General features: G+C 43.7%; 1 protein-coding gene across 6 annotated transcripts; it reads left to right on the forward strand.

Moving 5' to 3' along the window:
- LOC125964183 (RNA/RNP complex-1-interacting phosphatase-like) lies at positions 1-17,707 on the forward strand. 6 transcript variants are annotated; one of them, XM_049708841.1, is made up of 6 exons: positions 1-471; positions 2,952-3,084; positions 6,048-6,171; positions 10,747-10,822; positions 11,583-11,770; positions 12,554-12,926. In XM_049708841.1, exons 1-5 carry the CDS (start codon positions 230-232, stop codon positions 11,611-11,613), a joined length of 606 nt encoding a protein of 201 aa, XP_049564798.1. In that variant the 5' UTR covers positions 1-229; the 3' UTR covers positions 11,614-11,770; positions 12,554-12,926. The 6 variants fall into 6 exon arrangements, with proteins under 6 accessions (XP_049564798.1, XP_049564797.1, XP_049564802.1 ...); XM_049708845.1 differs by lacking the exons at positions 11,583-11,770; positions 12,554-12,926 and adding exons at positions 12,935-13,154; positions 17,571-17,707 and having other exon boundaries at positions 2-471; XM_049708844.1 differs by lacking the exons at positions 11,583-11,770; positions 12,554-12,926 and adding exons at positions 12,935-14,957; positions 17,571-17,689 and having other exon boundaries at positions 2-471.
- The last annotated feature ends 144 nt before the right edge of the window (positions 17,708-17,851 follow it).

The raw sequence follows: 17,851 nt of genomic DNA on the forward strand, positions 1-17,851 counted from the left end.
GTGTGAATGTAAAGCACTTGGGAAATATCTGAAAGAACCACACAAGGTACTGGGAGAGTGGGACAGCTTTCCATGTCCCATGTGATTGGAGTTCTGAAGGGTGCACACACCACGAACTAGTGGACCTCTGCTACCATCTTCCGGCTAAGGAGGGGATTGCAGGCGTCATACTCCTCTTTACCAATGAAGCGTCTGGGCGTGTGGACGTCATCTGGGCGGGCGGTGGCGCATGCGCAGGAGAAGGAGGTGCGCGAGCTGCGTGGGCTTGTGCCTAGGCGCTTGTGTTTCGGGGCCTTGTGGTGGCACCGGGGGAGCCGGGCTGGCGACTTTGGCACTCTTGGCGTTGGGTGGGCGGCACCTTGGGGGTCACATGAGCCAGTGGCATCATGCCCGTGGGCGCTGGGGTCAGCGTCGTGGCTTTTCCGGACGTTCGTCGGCCAGGAGGAAGGGCGGAAAGCACATCCCGGAAAGGTAATAACGCCTTGGCCCCTGGGCGTTGCCGGTGGAGCCCAGAGCCCCTGGGCCTGGGCTTCGTCTCCTGTGCTGTCTCCTGTGACTGTTGCCCCCGCGGGCTGCCCCGTCCGCGCTGTGCTAGGGGGTATTGGTCGTCTCGCGGTTTAGTTCACAGTAGCTGAAAGGGACAGTGTGTGATGTTCTGATTTCTCCCCATCGTTTTACAAGGGAGGCTCTGGCCATGGCTTCTCGGGTAAAATGCAGAGGGACTGCTTTTTAAGATGGGACTGTCAGTGTTGGGGACACTTCTTAATTACGAACATGGAATCCCCTTCAATTCCTCAAGCTGTGTTGTTTTGGCACAGAAAATGTGAGTAAGAGGACCTGGAACTAAGTTTGAGTGAAGAAACGCACGGGTACTGCCGAATTTTCCATCGAGACAGTTGATTTGCATTGTCTCTTGCCATGATAAAGGGCGTACTGTTGCTTCCTAACCGGTGTCATTTGAGAGATCTACCTCTGTACGTTCAGATGATTAATTGTGAGACTTTGCTCATGTGTGCTCATGTACGTTCAGATGATTAATTGTGAGACTTTGCTCATGGAGACTTTGCTCCATCTCATACCCCATTAAGCCCGCTTCAGTTTATCTCCTGAATTTCTTCTGAATCTATCACCTCTCCCTCAACATCCTAATACTGAACTTGCCTGTGTGTTGCAATTAGGTCCTAAGTAGTGTCCATATTTCTTGTTTCCTTCCAATCCATTCTGCACACAAGAAACCTTAAAAGCAGGTTGGAACATTGCTCATAGACATCGCTCAAAAGCATTGTTTTGAGAGTAGAAAACAAACTGTTGGCCTTTAAGACTCTGCGTGGTCTAGAACCCTCTCTGCTTCTCTAGCCCCATCTTGTGCCACTATTGCCCTCACTTTCTGTGCTTCAGATACACTGAATTAACCTTAGTTCTAACTCATCTTACAGAAGTCAGTTCATATATTATTTTTCACTGTGATTCCTAGCATTAAGGAATTTTATTATCAGGTTTTGTATGAGGACTAAAACTAAACTGTGAAAGGGAGGAATTGAGTTCAAACTATTTCAGTCAACATGCATGTATTAATGATGCCTTAGTAGTCAACAGTGGGCTAGGTTCTATCAGGGATACAGAAGTTCTGGCCATCTCTGGTTTTAGATATCCCTGATTTGTTGAGACCGTTGCGTTGTTTTGTTGCCTTTTATCTGTTTTCAAGACGGGAAAACAGGAACAAGGGAAGTATAGCTTATTACAAGGTGGGGTTGAATAAGTGGAGCAGCAAAATGCAAAGCAGAAAGAAGAGGGACCTACCATAGAGGGATATGATTTCCATTTTCAAGGCGCATTCATCCTATGCAGGGAGACAGCCTACCATAAAATTTGCCTAACAAAAAATATATTAATAGTTGGAAAGAGTATCTCCCAGTTGGACAGCGGATGCCTGGGACGCGTTTCATTGCTGTCAAAGTTCCTTTAAAAAAGGTGAGCGAAACTTAATACCGTATTTCTTCCAGAAATCTGAATTCACCATATAGAGCCCTGGCTCTCAACCCCGTCGTACTCCATTTTCCCTTTTTATAGCAAATACTTTTTACTACCCCTTTTGCTATCCACAAATGGAATTCATAGATAAATACAATCTACTTTTCTACTTAATTAATAAAAAAAACCAATGGAATGCCCTAACTCTAAATAAAGATAAAGTAATTTATAAGAAAGTAATATGTATCTCTGTATGTAAATGTCTGGAGATGACTATACTAGAAATAAAGAAATAGTCAGTTACTTGTACCATGAATGCAATAAACTATGCATTTGGATTGATAATGATGTGTCAGTGTTGGTTCATGAATTCTCACAAAGGAAGCACACTGGTATGGCATGTTGATAATGGGGAAGGCTGTGTGGGATGAAGGAGAGAGGGTATAAGTGGAAACTGTGTACTTTTTGCTCCGTTTTGCTGTGAATCTCAAACTGCTCTAAAACTAGTCTACTAATTTAAAACGAAAAGTGTGTTGCTGGCACCTGAATAACTAAAGAGCTCAATCGAACAGAGTACATAAGTAAGCCAAATACATAAAAGAATATTTAGCAGTGAAAGCCATCCTTCATATAGGTAGATATTCAAGACGTATTTATTTATGTGTCTATTTACAGGCACTCTGCTTGGAGCTGGCAGTACAGCGGTAGGCAAAATGGATGTGGTCCCTGCCTTCTGGGAGTTTACAGTCAGGTTAGGAGACCAACGTGAAATAAACAAAGATAGAAATAACTATATAGAAGTGAGCTTATTTTCTGCCGTCTAATCTCTCTGTAAGAAAGGATCGTAATACCGCTTGTAAACTCCAGAGGAAGAGACTTTACTTTGAATCTCATATGTTAGCATCACAGGGTTTGAATAAATGGATAATATAATAAAGGATTTTAAACGCATGTTCTTTCTATTTTATTCTTTCCGACAGAGATTTGACAAGAATCTTGCTCCAGAAGAATGTTTCTCCCCCTTGGATCTTTTTTAACAAACTCCAAGAACACAACGAAGAACTTGGGCTGATTATTGACTTAACATATACCCGCCGCTATTATAAGCCAGAGGTAAATGGAACCCGTAATTGAAAATGACCTTCTTTCTGATACTCTGATAATTCATAGTAGTTCAGTAGTTATCATCTTATGCTAAGGTGAATCCTGGCCTTCTTTCATGGGTTCCAAAAGGGAAGCTAGTGGTTTCCTTAAATACACATTTGTAATTGCTGTTTCAAAATGAGATTAAAGATATGAATTGAACTATAGTATTTGGCAGTAGGCTCTAGATATGCTTAAGAAGTGCTATAAGCTTCCATGTTCTGTATTTTGAAAATGCAGTAAATTTTTAGTAAGAGTAGTAGTAGCCTAAAAGGAAAGAAAGGTATGTCCGTTATGTCTTTGGCACTTATGTTAAGCAGTTGCCTGAGCGTGTTTAAGCATCGGGGTAAAAGACAGTTGTTCTCTAAGTTTTATGCTTTCTTTTCCTAATACCTTCTGATATAGTACAGAAACCCATATATTCTCTTGGCCCATGTAGGACATACCAGTGCAAAAGAATTACCCTTCTTCTGACCTGTTCCATGGCCTTGGGAGACAGTAACACCTAATGTTTGTTAATATTTGTACAGCGGTTTGCCCTTTAGAAAGTTCTTTCATATCCATTGACTTTGTGAATCTTCACAACAATCCTTTGCTGTTGAAGTGGAAGTAGTACTGATACCTCCTACTGAGTGCTTACTCTGCACTAAGCTCAGAGGATAGACAACTACAATTACGGACGATGAAACTGACTCTCGGACAAGGAAGAGTTGAAATTTCAACTCAGTTGTTCCTCTTTTTTTCATTGTGGTAAAATATACATAAATCATATTTATTTTAACCATTTATAAATATGCAGTTCAGTGGCATTAAATACAGTCACAGTGTTGTATAACTATCACCACTGTCTATAACCAAAACCTTTTCATCATCCTCAACATAAACTCTGTAACCATCAAACAGGAACAATCCCATTATCCCTCCTACCGGCCCTTAGAAACCTCGATTCTATTTTCTGTCCGTGTGAATTTGCCTATCCTAGGTACCTCGTGTAAGTGGAATCTACAATATTTATCCTTCTATGTCCGGCTTATTTCACTAAACCTAGTGTTTTCAAGGTTCATCCATGTTATAGCATGTAAGGAAATGCCATTCCTTTTTTGGCTTAATGAATCCCACTGTGTGTATATACCATATTTTGTTATTCATCGGGTGATTGACACTTGGGTTGTTTCCACCTTGTAGCTATTGTGAATCATGCTGCTGTGATCGTTGGTGTACAAATATTTGCTCAAATCCCTGCTTTCAGTTCTTTTAGATGTGCAGTGTAGGTAGTAGCAGAGTTGTTGGATCGTACGGTAGGTCTACGTTTAACCCTTGAGAAACTGCCAGACTCTTTTCTGCAGTGTCGTCTTGTCTTTAAACGATTATCACAAATTTTAAACATGTACAAAAGTATAAAAATACTGTGAGTGTTCCTTGTATACCCATGAACTCATCCAGCTTTATTATTTACCAACTGATGGCTGTCATGTTTTATCTATACCCCCACCTGTTTCACCCCATTCCATATTATCTTGAAGCAGCTCCGAGACAACATGTAATTACACCTATATAATTTTGGAATGTGTATTTAAAATATAGGACTTTTATTCCTTAATATCATTTTTTAATATTAAATACCCAGTGAGTGCTCAAATTTGCAGTTGTCTCCTAAATGTCATAAAAAATTGTTTTTAAGAATTTTGAATTAGATCCGAAGAAGATCCACCCTTTGCCGTTGATTGTTCGGTCTCTGAAGTCTTGTTTAATCTCTAGGTTCTCCCTCCATGTCTCTCTCACTTTTTTTTCCTCCTTGAATTTTATTTTTAAAGAAACCAGGTAATTTGTCCCATGTGTATTTTGATGATTACATTCCATGTGCTGGTAACGTATTCTTCAATCCTTTTATTTCCTGTAAATTGGTAGTTGATCAGAATGTAGCTTGCATGTTTTGTTTTGGCAAGACAGTGTCATAGGTGATGATGTGTTCTTCCATGGAGACATAGATAATTGTCTCTTTCTGTGATATTAGCAGTCACTGATGATTCATACCAACATCCATTAATTCAGTTGAGGCTTCAGAAAATGGTGAATTCTGTTGTTCTTCACTTATTAGCTGCGTATATTTCTCTGAGAAGACTCGCCTCATCAGCTATTTGGTTGCCCAGTTGTAGAGGCATGATTCTCTTCTTTTATTTAACAGTTTTCAAAATAATGAGTTGATTCACAAATATCCTCCAGTGGTGACCAGTTTTGTAAAATTTATTTATTCATATCACCGTGGACTCCATTACAGTTATCATTCTAACTGAGGCCCTATCTTTGGCCAGTTGGAGCTTCCCAGGGACTCCTGAGTCCTTTTGACATGACATCAGTTGTTTCTAGACTTTTTCAGTGGTCAGAGCTAGGAAATATGTATATTTGTTTTTAATATTTTTAAAATATGTCATAGGTTCATACTGCTACTTTCCATTTAAATTCAGAACTAGAGAATTTTCACTTATCCTTTTCTGTCTTCTATGGATAGTCTACTTTCTCCCACCCCAAGAATACCAGTTCTCAACAATGCCTGAAATTGGCTCTATTTCCTAATTCGAATCCAAGTTCTTCTGACTCTATTCTACTTAAATCACAGCCGCTTTATGGCCCTTGAAATGTAAGATAGAACATAAATGTAGGTAGAACTGTTTATATCATTTTGAGTTACATGTGCATTCATTCACATAGATTTGCTTTTCCTTTTGCATGCCTAGTAACTGTCCATTCTGCAGTTTTAAGGAAAATCTAGTGATAATTACTGGTTAAAGCAGCTTTGGAAAAAATGGCTCTTATCAGAATGACTGACATACTAAGTTTAATGTACTCTCCTGGTTTATATTCTGCCTCTAATTAATTTTTTATTCTTTCCCTAAAAAGGAAATAATACATATTTTCATGGTTTTGCCTTATAGGACTTAGCAGAAACCATTCCTTATTTAAAAATTTGTACAATTGGGCATCAGGTGCCAGATGACGACACTAGTTTTAACTTCCAGTGCGCTGTTAATGGGTTTCTGAAAGAAAGTAAAGATAATGGTGAGTTGTTTTCATGTTTGTTTGTTTTTTCCTTTTCCTTTACCTGAACTTTGGTATGCCTTTTGAGTGGGGTTGGGGATTTTTAACATTTTTAATAGTTCTGACATTAGGCCTGTTGTGTTTGGTAACATGAAGGTGGAAATGTCAACTGGTGCTAATAGAGTACGGTGTTTTTCCTGTTTATGGTCACAAACAATTTAGTTTGGAAAGTGATTTTTGTGAGAAATATGAACTGAACTAGCTTAGTTATCTCTCTTTTAAAAATTTGAATGGAAAATACATAACATAAAAATGTTCTTTTGTCCTATTTATTGGTTGAGAGGTGGAAGAAAAGGTTAAGACTCTCAGGTTCTTAGCGTATATAAAAGAGAAAACAAAAAGCAAAGGTTCGGAGTGAGACAGATCCCTAGAGGCAAAACAAAACCGAGTGGACCAGAAGAGTGGCTTCCTCATCATATGTATTTAAGATATTTTTGCTGCTTTTACACTTTGGGTGCACGTGAGGAAGAACGCTACCACCTCTTATTCTCATCTTCAGACAGGAAGAACTTAAAAGGCTGGTGTTTTCTTGTTTCCGCTTTAAGATCTACTCTGTTGATAGTAGGTCTTAATGGCGTGTGAATTTCAGGGATCCACTTGCCTTTCTGTAGCATCTAACTATCAGAAGGAACATGGTGTTTGCCAGGTTTTAAGACTGAGGAATCTTTTGTCTTTGGAACACCACTGACCCCCATGAGAAAGTGTTCATTTTGTCCTCTTTCTAAATTTAGCCTGAGGAGTGTGCACTTTATTAAGTAAATCTAACAGACAGTAAATATTCCGTGTATACATAAAATGATGCACGTATATACCTAAAACAGGGAGTAGGGGAGAAGGAATAGAGATGGAGGTGGGAAGATAGGGGATAGGAGGTGAGAGAGAGAGGGAGAGACTGGAAGTTCAAGATAAATTTTCATTCTATAACCTGGTTGCTTAATGCAGGTACTAGCTCTTAAATATCTTAAGCCCTATTCACAGATCTACCCTGTACTTTAGCTTTAAAACTTGAGAGGCTTGGCCTGTCCTGTGATCACCAGGGTGTCTAGAAAGGAAGCAAATGATCTGATTTGTGTAAACTGTAGTCACAGAAATGTTACCTCTTAAGATGTTAGGGTGCAGCTGCCGGCCTACTCACTTCCTCCGGGCTCCTTTGTGTGTGTTCTGTCTGCTCTGCGTGGGCTAGAAGATCCTTACAAGTGCATGAGAACACGTTTGTAAACCTTGATTGTTCACATGTTATACCAAGTGTAGCCCATTGCATATGCTGACTCCTCTGAGGGTCGTCTGCATGCAGTGGGCTAACTTCACCATGCTCTCTGCCATGGCAGTCTCAGGACCTTAGTTATGATCCATTGGTGACTTCCTCTGCTATAAGCCCCTCCCACAGATGCCAGGCTCACTGATAATGAGGAGGAGACTATACTGTCCACTCCCTAGAATTGGTAGAGACTCAGAAAATAAATTGTTTCAGTGAACACCGAGAGCCTTATAGGTTTGTTGTTAGGGCACGGGGATACAGAGGTGAGTAGAAGTCTTTGTTCAGTAGCAACTTACAGTTATCTAGGAAGATAAACATGTAGTGGCTATAAGTGGGTTAATTATGATAAAAGAATCAAGTGCAGCAGGAATATAGAGGAGAAATTGAGGAAGGGCCTGACTGAGGAGACAGCGTTTGAGCTGGGCTTGGAGGAAGAGGATTTTGCCGGAATGAGGAAAGGACAGCCCAGGTATTGGGAACAGGTACAAAAGGCACAGGTTGAACTTGTGCTCTGGAGGGGCAGCCTCTGGTGTGACTAGAGGGTAGTGTGAAAGGGCAAAGAATTCATACATTCATTTTCAGCCAATATTTGTATAATACCTGCTAAGTTGAAGGCACTGTTGTAGGAAGTAGCAAGAGAACAAAGTTCTTGCCCTTGCGTACTTTACATTCTCGTGGGGGAGAGAGATGAATAAATAAGTCAATATATGGAGTGTCAAGTGGTGGTAAATGCTTTGGAGAATAACAAAAGAAGGTGAAGAGGCGAGGGAATGTGGTAGGTGATCAGGGAAGCCCCCTCTATTAAGATGTCGATTGAGCAGAGCCTTGAAGTGAGAAACAAGCCATTGGATATGTGGGAGAGTGGAGATGGGGTGGGAGGGTGTGTTCTGGGAGAGTGGAGATGGGGTGGGAGGGTGTGTTCTGAAGCAGAAGGAATAGTATGTGCAAAGTCCCTGAGGCACGATTGTGCTTGGCATGTTTGAGGAATAGTAAGGAAGCCAGTGTGGCTGGACAGGGGAAAGTGAGTGAGGGCAGGGCAGTAGAGGATGAGATCAGGGAGGCTAGGCTGGCAGGGCAAAGGAGGGAGGTGGATGATGTAGGTCCTTGTAAGTCATAGTTTGAACTTATAATTCAGTTGGAGAGACAGACTGATATTTGTTTATGAAGAGTTCTCAGTGCTATGCTAAAAACTTGGGCTTTATTCTGTGCTAAGTGAAGATGTTTAAGCAACAGGGCAATCCAGCCAAGTTTATATTTTAGAAAGATAACAGCGTCACTATCCAAGACACATTGTAGACTATGTATATAGTATGTAGTATATAGTATGCCTGCTCTTCTATAAAACACAGGATATCTGTTAGGTACAAATACTTACAAACAAGATACAAGTGTGAATGTAAGCACTTGGGAAATATCTGAAAGAACCACACAAGATACTGGGAGAGTGGGACAACTTTCCATGTCCCGTATGATTGGAATTCTGAAGGGTACACACACGAACTAATGGACGTGTGCTACCAGCCTCCGGCTAAGGAGGGAAATTGCAGGCATCAGAATCCTCTTTACTAATCAAGCGCGTTAATCCGCCTGCGCGATGACGTCATCTCGACGGGCGGTGGCGCATGCGCAGTAGAAGGTGGTCCGCGAGCTGCGTGGGCTTGTGCCTAGGCGCCTGTGGTTCGTGGCCTTGTGCTGGCACCGGGGGCGGCGGGTTGGCGACTTTGTCACTCCTGGCGTTGGGTGGGCGGTATGTTGGGGGTGACGTGAGCCAGTGGCATCATGCCCGCGGGCGCTGTGGTCAGCGTCGCGGCTTTTCCGGACGTTCGTCGGCCAGGAGGAAGGGCGGAAAGCACATCCCGGAAAGGTAATACGCCTTGGCCCCTGGGCGTTGCCGGTGGAGCCCAGAGCCCCTGGGCCTGGGCTTCGTCTCTTGTGCTGTCTCCTGTCACAGTTGCCCCCGCGCGCTGGCCCGTCCGCACTGTGCTAGGGGGTATTGGTCGTCTCGCGGCTCAGTTCACAGTAGCTGAAAGGGACAGTGTGTGATGTTCTGATTTCTCCCCATCGTTTTACAAGGGAGGCTCTGGCCATTGCTCCTCGGGTAAAATGCAGAGGGACTGCTTTTTAAGATGGGACTGTCATTGTTGGGGACACTCCTTAATTGCCAACATGGAATCCCCTTCAGTTCCTCAAGCTGTGTTGTTTAGGCACAGAAAATGTGCGTACTAGTTACTGGAACTAAGTTTGAGTGAAAAAACGCACCGGTAGCGCCGAATTTTCCATCGAGATAGCTGATTTGTGTTGTCTCTTGGAATGATAAAGGGCGTACTGTTGCTTCCTAACCGGTGTCATTTGAGAGATCTACCTCTGTACGTTCAGATGATTAATCGTGAGGCTTTGCACATGTGTGTAGTAAACCCTTTAATTCCCTAAGACCTTCCTTTCCTCCATCTCATACCCCATTAAGCCCGCTTCAGTTTATCTCCTGAATTTCTCCCGAAGCTGTCAACTCTTCCTCAACATCCTAAAACTGAACTTGCCTGTCTGTTGCAACTAGGTCCTAACTAGTGTCCATATATCTTGTTTCCTTCCAATCCATCCTGCACACTAGAAACCTTAAAAGCAAGTTGGAACATTGCTCATAGACATCGCTCAAAAACATTGTTTTGAGAATAGAAAACAAACTGTTGGCCTTTAAGACTCTGCGTGGTCTAGAACCCTCTCTGCTTCTCTAGCCCCATCTTGTGCCACTATTGCCCTCACTTTCTCTGCTTCAGATACACTGAATTAACCTTAGTTCTAACTCATCTTACAGAAGTCAGTTCATATATTATTTTTCACTGTGATTCCTAGCATTAAGGAATTTTATTATCAGGTTTTGTATAAGGACTAAAAGTAAATTATGAAGTGGAAGAATTGAGTTTAAACTATTTCAGTCAACACGCATGTATTAATGATATGATACCTTAGTAGTCAACAGTGGGCTAGGTTCTATCAGGGATACAGAAGTTCTGGCCATCTCTGGTTTTAGATATCCCTGATATTTGTTGAGACCGTTGCATTGTTTTGTTGCCTTTTATCTGTTTTCAAGACGGGAGAACAGGAACAAGGGAAGTAGAGGTCATTACAAGGTGGGGTTGAATAAGTGGAGCAGCAAAATGCAAAGCAGAAAGAAGAGGGACCTACCATAGAGGGATATGATTTCCATTTTCAAAGCACATTCATCCTATGCAGGGAGACAGCCTAACATAAAATTTGCCTAACAAAAAATATATTAACAGGTGGAAAGACTATCTCCCAGTTGAATAGCAGATGCCTGGGACCCGTTTCATTGCTGTCAAAGTTCCTTCAAAACAGGTGAGCGAAACTTAATACCGTATTCTTCCAGAAATCTGAATTCACCATATAGAGCCCTGGCTCTCAACCCCGTCGTACTCCATTTTCCCTTTTTATAGCAAATACTTTTTACTACCTCTTTTGCTATCCACAAATGGAATTCATAGATAAATACAATCTACTTTTCTACTTAATTAATAAAAAAAAAACCAATGGAATGCCCTAGCTCTAAATAAAGAATAAAGTAATTTATAAGAAAGTAATATGTATCTCTGTATGTAAATGTCTGGGGATGACTATACTAGAAATAAAGAAATAGTCAGTTACTTGTACCATGAATGCAAAAAACTGCTTGGAGCTGGCAATACAGCGGTAGGCAAAATTGATGTGGTCCCTGCCTTCTGGGAGTTTACAGTCAGGTTAGGAGACCAACATGAAATAAACAAACATAGAAATAACTATATAGAAGTGACCTTATTTTCTTCCGTCTAATTGTACGTTTGTAAAGTACGTTGTGCTAACTTGTATCTGTTCTTTATCCAAATAGTAATTGACTACTATTGTCCCATTTGTAATTATGTGGAAGTTTTCAGAATTGTAAATATATGCTTGTGGATTGAAACTTGGTTAGACTATTACTTTCCCAGATACGTTAAAGCTAGTGATCTTTTTACTCATTCATTCATTCATTCAATAATTCTGACCTTGCTGACTCAGTTTAGCCAGCTCAAATGGTTGTGAAGATTACTAACAGTGTATGTATGCCATCTGCTGATGGCAGATATCTGCTCCTTCCAGAAATTAGAAATTAGAGACAGGAGAAGATCGTGTAAGAGTAGGACACGGAGATCACCTTCCTCCCCACGGATACCTCAGAGATACATCTACACGTTGAACTGCTCCTATAGAACACCCACTGAACGCTGGCATAAGACCTCAGACCTCCCAAAAGGCAAGGAACTCCCCCAGGTACCTGGGTAGGGCAAAAGAAAAAAGAAAAAACAGAGACAAAAGAATAGGGATGGGACCTGCACCAGTCGGAGGGAGCTGTGAAGGAGGAAAGGTTTCCACACGCTAGAAGCCCCTTCGAGGGCAGAGACTGCAGGTGGTGGAGGGGGGAAGCTTCAGAGCCCTGGAGGAGAGCACAGCAACAGGGGTGCGGAGGGCAAAACGGAGAGATTCCCACACAGAGGATAGGTGCCGACCAGCACTCGCCAGCCCGATAGGCTTGTCTGCTCACCCGCCAGGACTGGCGTGGGCTAGTAGCTGAGGCTTGGGCTTCGGAGCTTACACCCCAGGGAGAGCACTGGGGTTGGTGGCGTGAACACAGCCTGAAGGGGTTAGTGCGCCAAGGCTAGCCAGGAGGGAGTCCGGGAAAAGTCTGCAGCAGCCGAAGAGACAAGAGGCTTATCCTTGCCTCTTTGTTTCCTGGTGCGCTACAAGAGGGGATTAAGAGCACCGCTTAGAGGAGCTCCAGAGACGGGCGCAAGCCGCGACTATCAGCGCGGACCCCAGAGACGGGCATTAGACGCTAAAGCTTCTGCTGCAGCCACCAAGAAGCCCGTGTGCGAGCACAGGTCACTATCCCCACCTCCCCTCCCAGGAGCTTCTGCAGCCCGCCACTGCCAGGGTCCCGTGATCCAGGGACAATTTCCCCTGGAGAATGCACGATGCGTCTCCGGCTGGTGCAACGTCACGCCGGCCTCTGTCGCCGCAGGCTCGCCCCGCATCCGTACCCCTCTGTCCCTGCAGCTTGAGTGAGCCAGATCCCCCGAATCAGCGGCTCCATTAACCCCGTCCAGTCTGAGTGAAGAACAGATGCCCTCAGGCGATCTACACGCAGAGGCGGGGCCAAATCCAAAGCTGAGCCCTGGGGGCTGTGTGAATAAAGAAGAGAAAGGGAAATTTCTCGCAGCAGCCTCAGAAGCAGCAGATTAAAGCTCCACAATCAACTTGATGTACCCTGCATCTGTGGAATACCTGAATAGACAACGAATCATTCCAAATTGAGGAGGTGGACTTTGGGAGCAAGATAGATTATTTTTTTCCCTTTTCCTCTTTTTGTGAGTGTGTATGTATATGCTTCTGTGTGAGATTTTGTCTGTATAGCTTTGCTTTCACCATCTGTCCTAGGTGCAAAGTAACGTGAGGAAACCGTTGTAATGTAGCATTGCCAGTGGAATTTTAGCCTTATTCAAAGAGACCGAAGAGTTTCCAAAGCCGATTCAACCTAATGTGTGAAGATTCTGAGATGTAGCATGCATCAGACTCCCCCATGGCCTTCGGAGAGCAGCTCGTAGGATACACATTTTACACATCCTTCACTGTCAGCGATGCTACCGTGCTCACTGAGGTGAGTGCAGGTTTCAAGTGCCTCTTGTTAATATGCCTGGTTGTGCCCTTAAGGGTGCCCGGCGCACTTGACTTCCATTAGATCATCCACCTAAGGAGAGGGCTCGGCACGTAGAATTCCCTGCAGTCCCCAGGAAGCAAGCCCTACTCTCTGTGTAAGAGAGACAGGTCTCCCCAGGTAACACTAAAGACTCAGCCTTTCAAATGATTCCACCAGTGGTCACCGTTCCCAATGAAAGCTGCCCTCAGCAAAACTCTGAGCAACGCCAGGGCTCCACAGAGAGTGGCAATTTCTCCTTCTGTAACATTACCTTTTTCTCACCCACCAGGAAGCAAGGCCCCTCCCATGGCATTGCAAACAGGCTTTCTGCCTCAGGAAGAAAAGTCCTTCTCCTTGGCAGCTGGAATGCTTTTTCCTGTCATTCTCAGTTAAATTCCACAGGGAGGAGGGTGTTCAGCTTAAGCTATAAAACCAGCAGCGACCAAAGCCCTATACCTGAAGCTCTCCTTGCTTGAGGCCAAGCACAAAGTCCCTCTCCACTGAGGTCGTTGTCTTCTCAACCATCCTCCTTCTGGCTAGGAAATCTCACATATATTTTACCAGTTGGATACCAGCCTTTCATGCAAACTAAAGGAATTCGCCTCTACTCACCCTAGGAAAGTAAACTGAGCGCTTCTCGTCTTTCGGCTGAAGGCGAAGTGTATTTCAGAGCTCTGCAACTTTTCACCCACCCACCCAGCTTCCTCTGGTGGGGACTCCATGACAGAGACAGTACACCGTGAGCGAAATCCTGTTCGTCTCCACGTGACAGGACAACAATGTTTACTGCTCCAGAAACGGGCCTTTTTACATAGAGGAAACACTGTCTAGCAAACTCAGGCTTGCACCTCCTACCTGAAGGCAGCTATAAACTAACAAGAGGAGACCGTCGTAGTGCCGGCTTGCCGGGCGAATAGTAGCCTGTGTTATTGTGACTGAGGAGTCTTACATGCCGAATCAATACAGTGTGTGAAATTTCTAAAAGCGAGCACACCTCCGAATCACCCATGACCTAAGGAGAGCAGTTCGCAGGATACAAATTTCACAGTGCGGTTGCTTCTACCGGGTACACGGAGATGAGTGCAGTTTTCAAGTGGCTCTTCACATCTTGCTTGGACTGTCGAGTTAACAGAGCTCCCCAGGTACTTGACTTCCACATGTTCATCCCCCAAAGGACAGAGTGCTGCTCCCTAGACTTTCTCTGCAATAGAGTGTATGCAAGCTGGAATTGTAGCCTTATTCCAAAGTGACCCAAGAGTTTCAAAAGCCAAATCGATACAATGTGTGAAATTCCTGAAATCTCGCTTGCATCAGACCCACCCTTGGCCTCCGGAGTGCAGTTCGTAGGATACTCATTTCACAGTCTTCACTCTAGACGCTTCTACCTTTTACACTGGGACGAGTGCTGCTTCTTATCTTGCCTCGTTGTCCCTTTAACAGTGCTCCCCTTGCACTTGATCCTCCAACTAAGGCGATGGCTCTGCCCCTAGACTTTCCCTGAAGTATCCAGTAAGCAAGTCCTACTCTCCGTGTACGAGAGACAGGTCTAACCAGGCAACATTAAACTTGGCCCTTGCAAATGCTTCCACCAAACGGTCAACGTTCACAATGAAATCTACCCTCGGCAGAACTCCTCTGAGCATCACCAGGATTCCACGAACAGTGTGAATTTCTCCTTTTGTAATATTATCTTTTTCTCAGCCATCTGGAAGAGAAGGCCCTTCATATAGCGTTGAAGAAAGAGTTTCTGCTTCAGAAAGGAAGGTACTTCTTTGTGGCAGGTTGAAGGTTTTTCCCTACCATTCTCAGTTAAATACCACCGGGAGGAGCGTCTTCAGGTTAGGCCCTAGAAGCAGCAGCGACCAAAGCCCTATGCTTGCAGCTTTCCTAGCGTGATCCAAGCACGATAGTCCATCTCCACAGAGGTTGGTGTCTTCTCAACCATCCTTATTTTGGCTTGAAAACGCACATGTATTTTACCAGTAGGACACCAGCCTTTCAAAAAAAGTAAAATGCATTTGCCTGTAGTTACCCTCGGAAACTAAGCTGAGTGCTTTTTGTCATTCAGCTGAAATGAAGAGTATTGCAGAACTCTACAACCATTCTCACACACTGCTCCCTCTGTGGATGACTCTTTGACAGAGACAGCACACAGTGCCCGTATTTCCCTTCTTCTCAATTTGAAAAGACAAAAATGTTTTCTGGTTGGAATACAGATCTTTTAAGGCAGTGGAAACGCTTTCTAGCCAACTCACCCTTGCCCCTCTTACAGGTACAAACTAACGTGAGGAAACCGTCATTGTGTAGGCCTGCCAGAGGGGTTGTAGCCTTATTTGGAAGTGAGCGAAGAGTTTCAAAAGGTGAATGAATACAATGTGTGAAGTTTCTGAGATCTAGCATGCATCAGACTCACCCGTGGCCTTTGGAGAACAGCTCGTAGGATACACATTTCACACAGCCTTCACTCTAGACGAGTCTATCGTGTACGCTGAGATGAATGCATTTTTAAAGTGCTTCTTCTTAATTTGCCCGGTTGTCCCTTTAACAGGGCTCCCCATGCACTTGAATTTCTTTTGATCATCCACCTAAGGAGAGGTATCTGCACCTAGTCTTTCCCTGCAGTACCCAGTAAGCAAGCCCTTCTCTCTGTGTAAGAGAGACAGGTCTAACCAAGTAACACTAAGGATTCGGCCTTTCAAATACTTCCACTAAACTGTCAACTTTCGCAATGAAAGCTGCCATTGGTAAAACTCCCCTGGGCACTGCTTGGTCTCCATGCACACTGCGATTTTTTCCTTCTGTAACATTACCTTTTTCTCACCCACCTGGAACACAAGGCCCTTCACATAGCATTGCAGAAAGGCTTTCTGCTTCAGAAAGGAAGCTACTTCTCTTTGGCTGGTTGTACACTTTTGCCTCTCATTCTCAGTTAAATACCACAGGGAGGAGGGTGTTCAGTTTAGGCCATAGAAGCAGCAGATGCATGTCTTACACCTACAGCTCTTCTCTCGTTATCCAAGTGCGAAAGTGCGTCTCCACAGAGGTTAGTGTCTTCTCAGCCATCCTCTTTGTGGCTAGATATACTCACATATGTTTTACCAGTAGGACATCAGTCTTTCATACAAACTTAAAGGCATTTGCCTCTCGTCACACTAGGAAACTAAGCTGAGCCCTTCTCGTCATTCGGCTGAAGACGAAGAGTATTTCAGAACTCTGCAACCATTTTCACACCCTGCTTCCTCTGGTGGTGACTCTTTGACAGAGACAGTACACCATTAATGAAATTCCTTTCGTCTCAGTTTGAGAGGACAAAAATATTTACTGGTCGGAATACGGGCCTTTTAATAGTGGAAATGCTTTCTAGCCAACTCAGGCTTGCATCTCTTACCTGAAGGCAGCTATAAACTAAGCTGAGGAAACTGTTGTAGTGCAGGCTGTCAGACGAATAGTAGCCTGTTTCCGGTGTGACCGAAGAGTTTCACGTGGTGAATCAATACAATGTTTGAAATTTCAGGTATCTATCATGCATCCGACTACCCATGGCTCGCAGGATACAGATTTCACACAGTGGTTGCTTGTACCAGCTACCCTAAGACGAGTGCATTTTTCAAGTGACTCCTCTTATCTTGCTTGGCTGTCCCTTTAACAGGGCTCCCCATGCACTTGACTTCCATTTGATCATCCACCTAAGGAAAGGTCTCTGCACCTAGACTTTCTCTGCTATAGACAGTAAGTAAGCCCTACTCTCCGTGGAAGAGAGACAGGTCTAACCCGGTAACCCAAAGCCTCTTCCTACGAATTGTTTTCACAAACGGTTTCACTTGCCATTTCATACCACCCTTGGCAGTGCTCAGCTGAAGATCACCAGACCTCTAACTGCACTGGGTATTCCATCCTTCCTAATATTACTCTTCACTGAAACGTCCGTGCCTGGCCTTGGTACACGTGGGTGTGAAGAAAGGCCTTGTACATAGGAGAGGAATCTGTTTCTGCTAGGAGGGGTGAAAACTTGTGTCTTAACCATTCTTGGTCAAACACCTTATGGAGAAGCATTTCAACTGTGGCCCATATAAGTCTCGAAAAGACCAGTCCTTCCCCAATGCTTTCATCTCTTGGTCACTGGCCTAAGGTCAGTCTCCCAGTCTTTGGTATGTTCTCCCGTTCCTCCTAGTAGCTTGCAAAACTCCGTATGTTTTACCCAGTAGGATGCAAGCCTTGCAACAGTCTTAAAGGCATTCATTTCTAGTCACCCTAGGAAATTAACCTAAGTCTGTCTCTTCATTTAGCTGGAGATGCAAGAATATTGCTGAGCTCAGGAACAATTCACGAAGTCCTACTTCCTTTGGGAATGATTTGTTTTGTTTTGTTTTTTTACAGAAAAAGTACATCATGCCTGAAATTCCTTTCCTCTCGCTTTCAGAAGACACATAGGATTACTGCACAGAACACAAGCCTGTTTAGGCAGTGGAAGTGCTTTCTCTCCAAGTCACCTTTGCACCTCTTAGCTGAATGCAGTTGTAAACTAACATGGGGAAAAAAATCGCCCTGTAGGTACTTGTTTGAATTACAGCTTCTGAGTTCGAATTATGAGGAATCATGCTTCTCCTGCTGTATTCATGTATGTCTGCTTAACAGCCCCAAAACACATACTGCTATAT

The sequence above is a fragment of the Orcinus orca genome, chromosome 4 (assembly GCF_937001465.1).
Source record: "Orcinus orca chromosome 4, mOrcOrc1.1, whole genome shotgun sequence".
NCBI lineage: Eukaryota > Metazoa > Chordata > Mammalia > Artiodactyla > Delphinidae > Orcinus > Orcinus orca.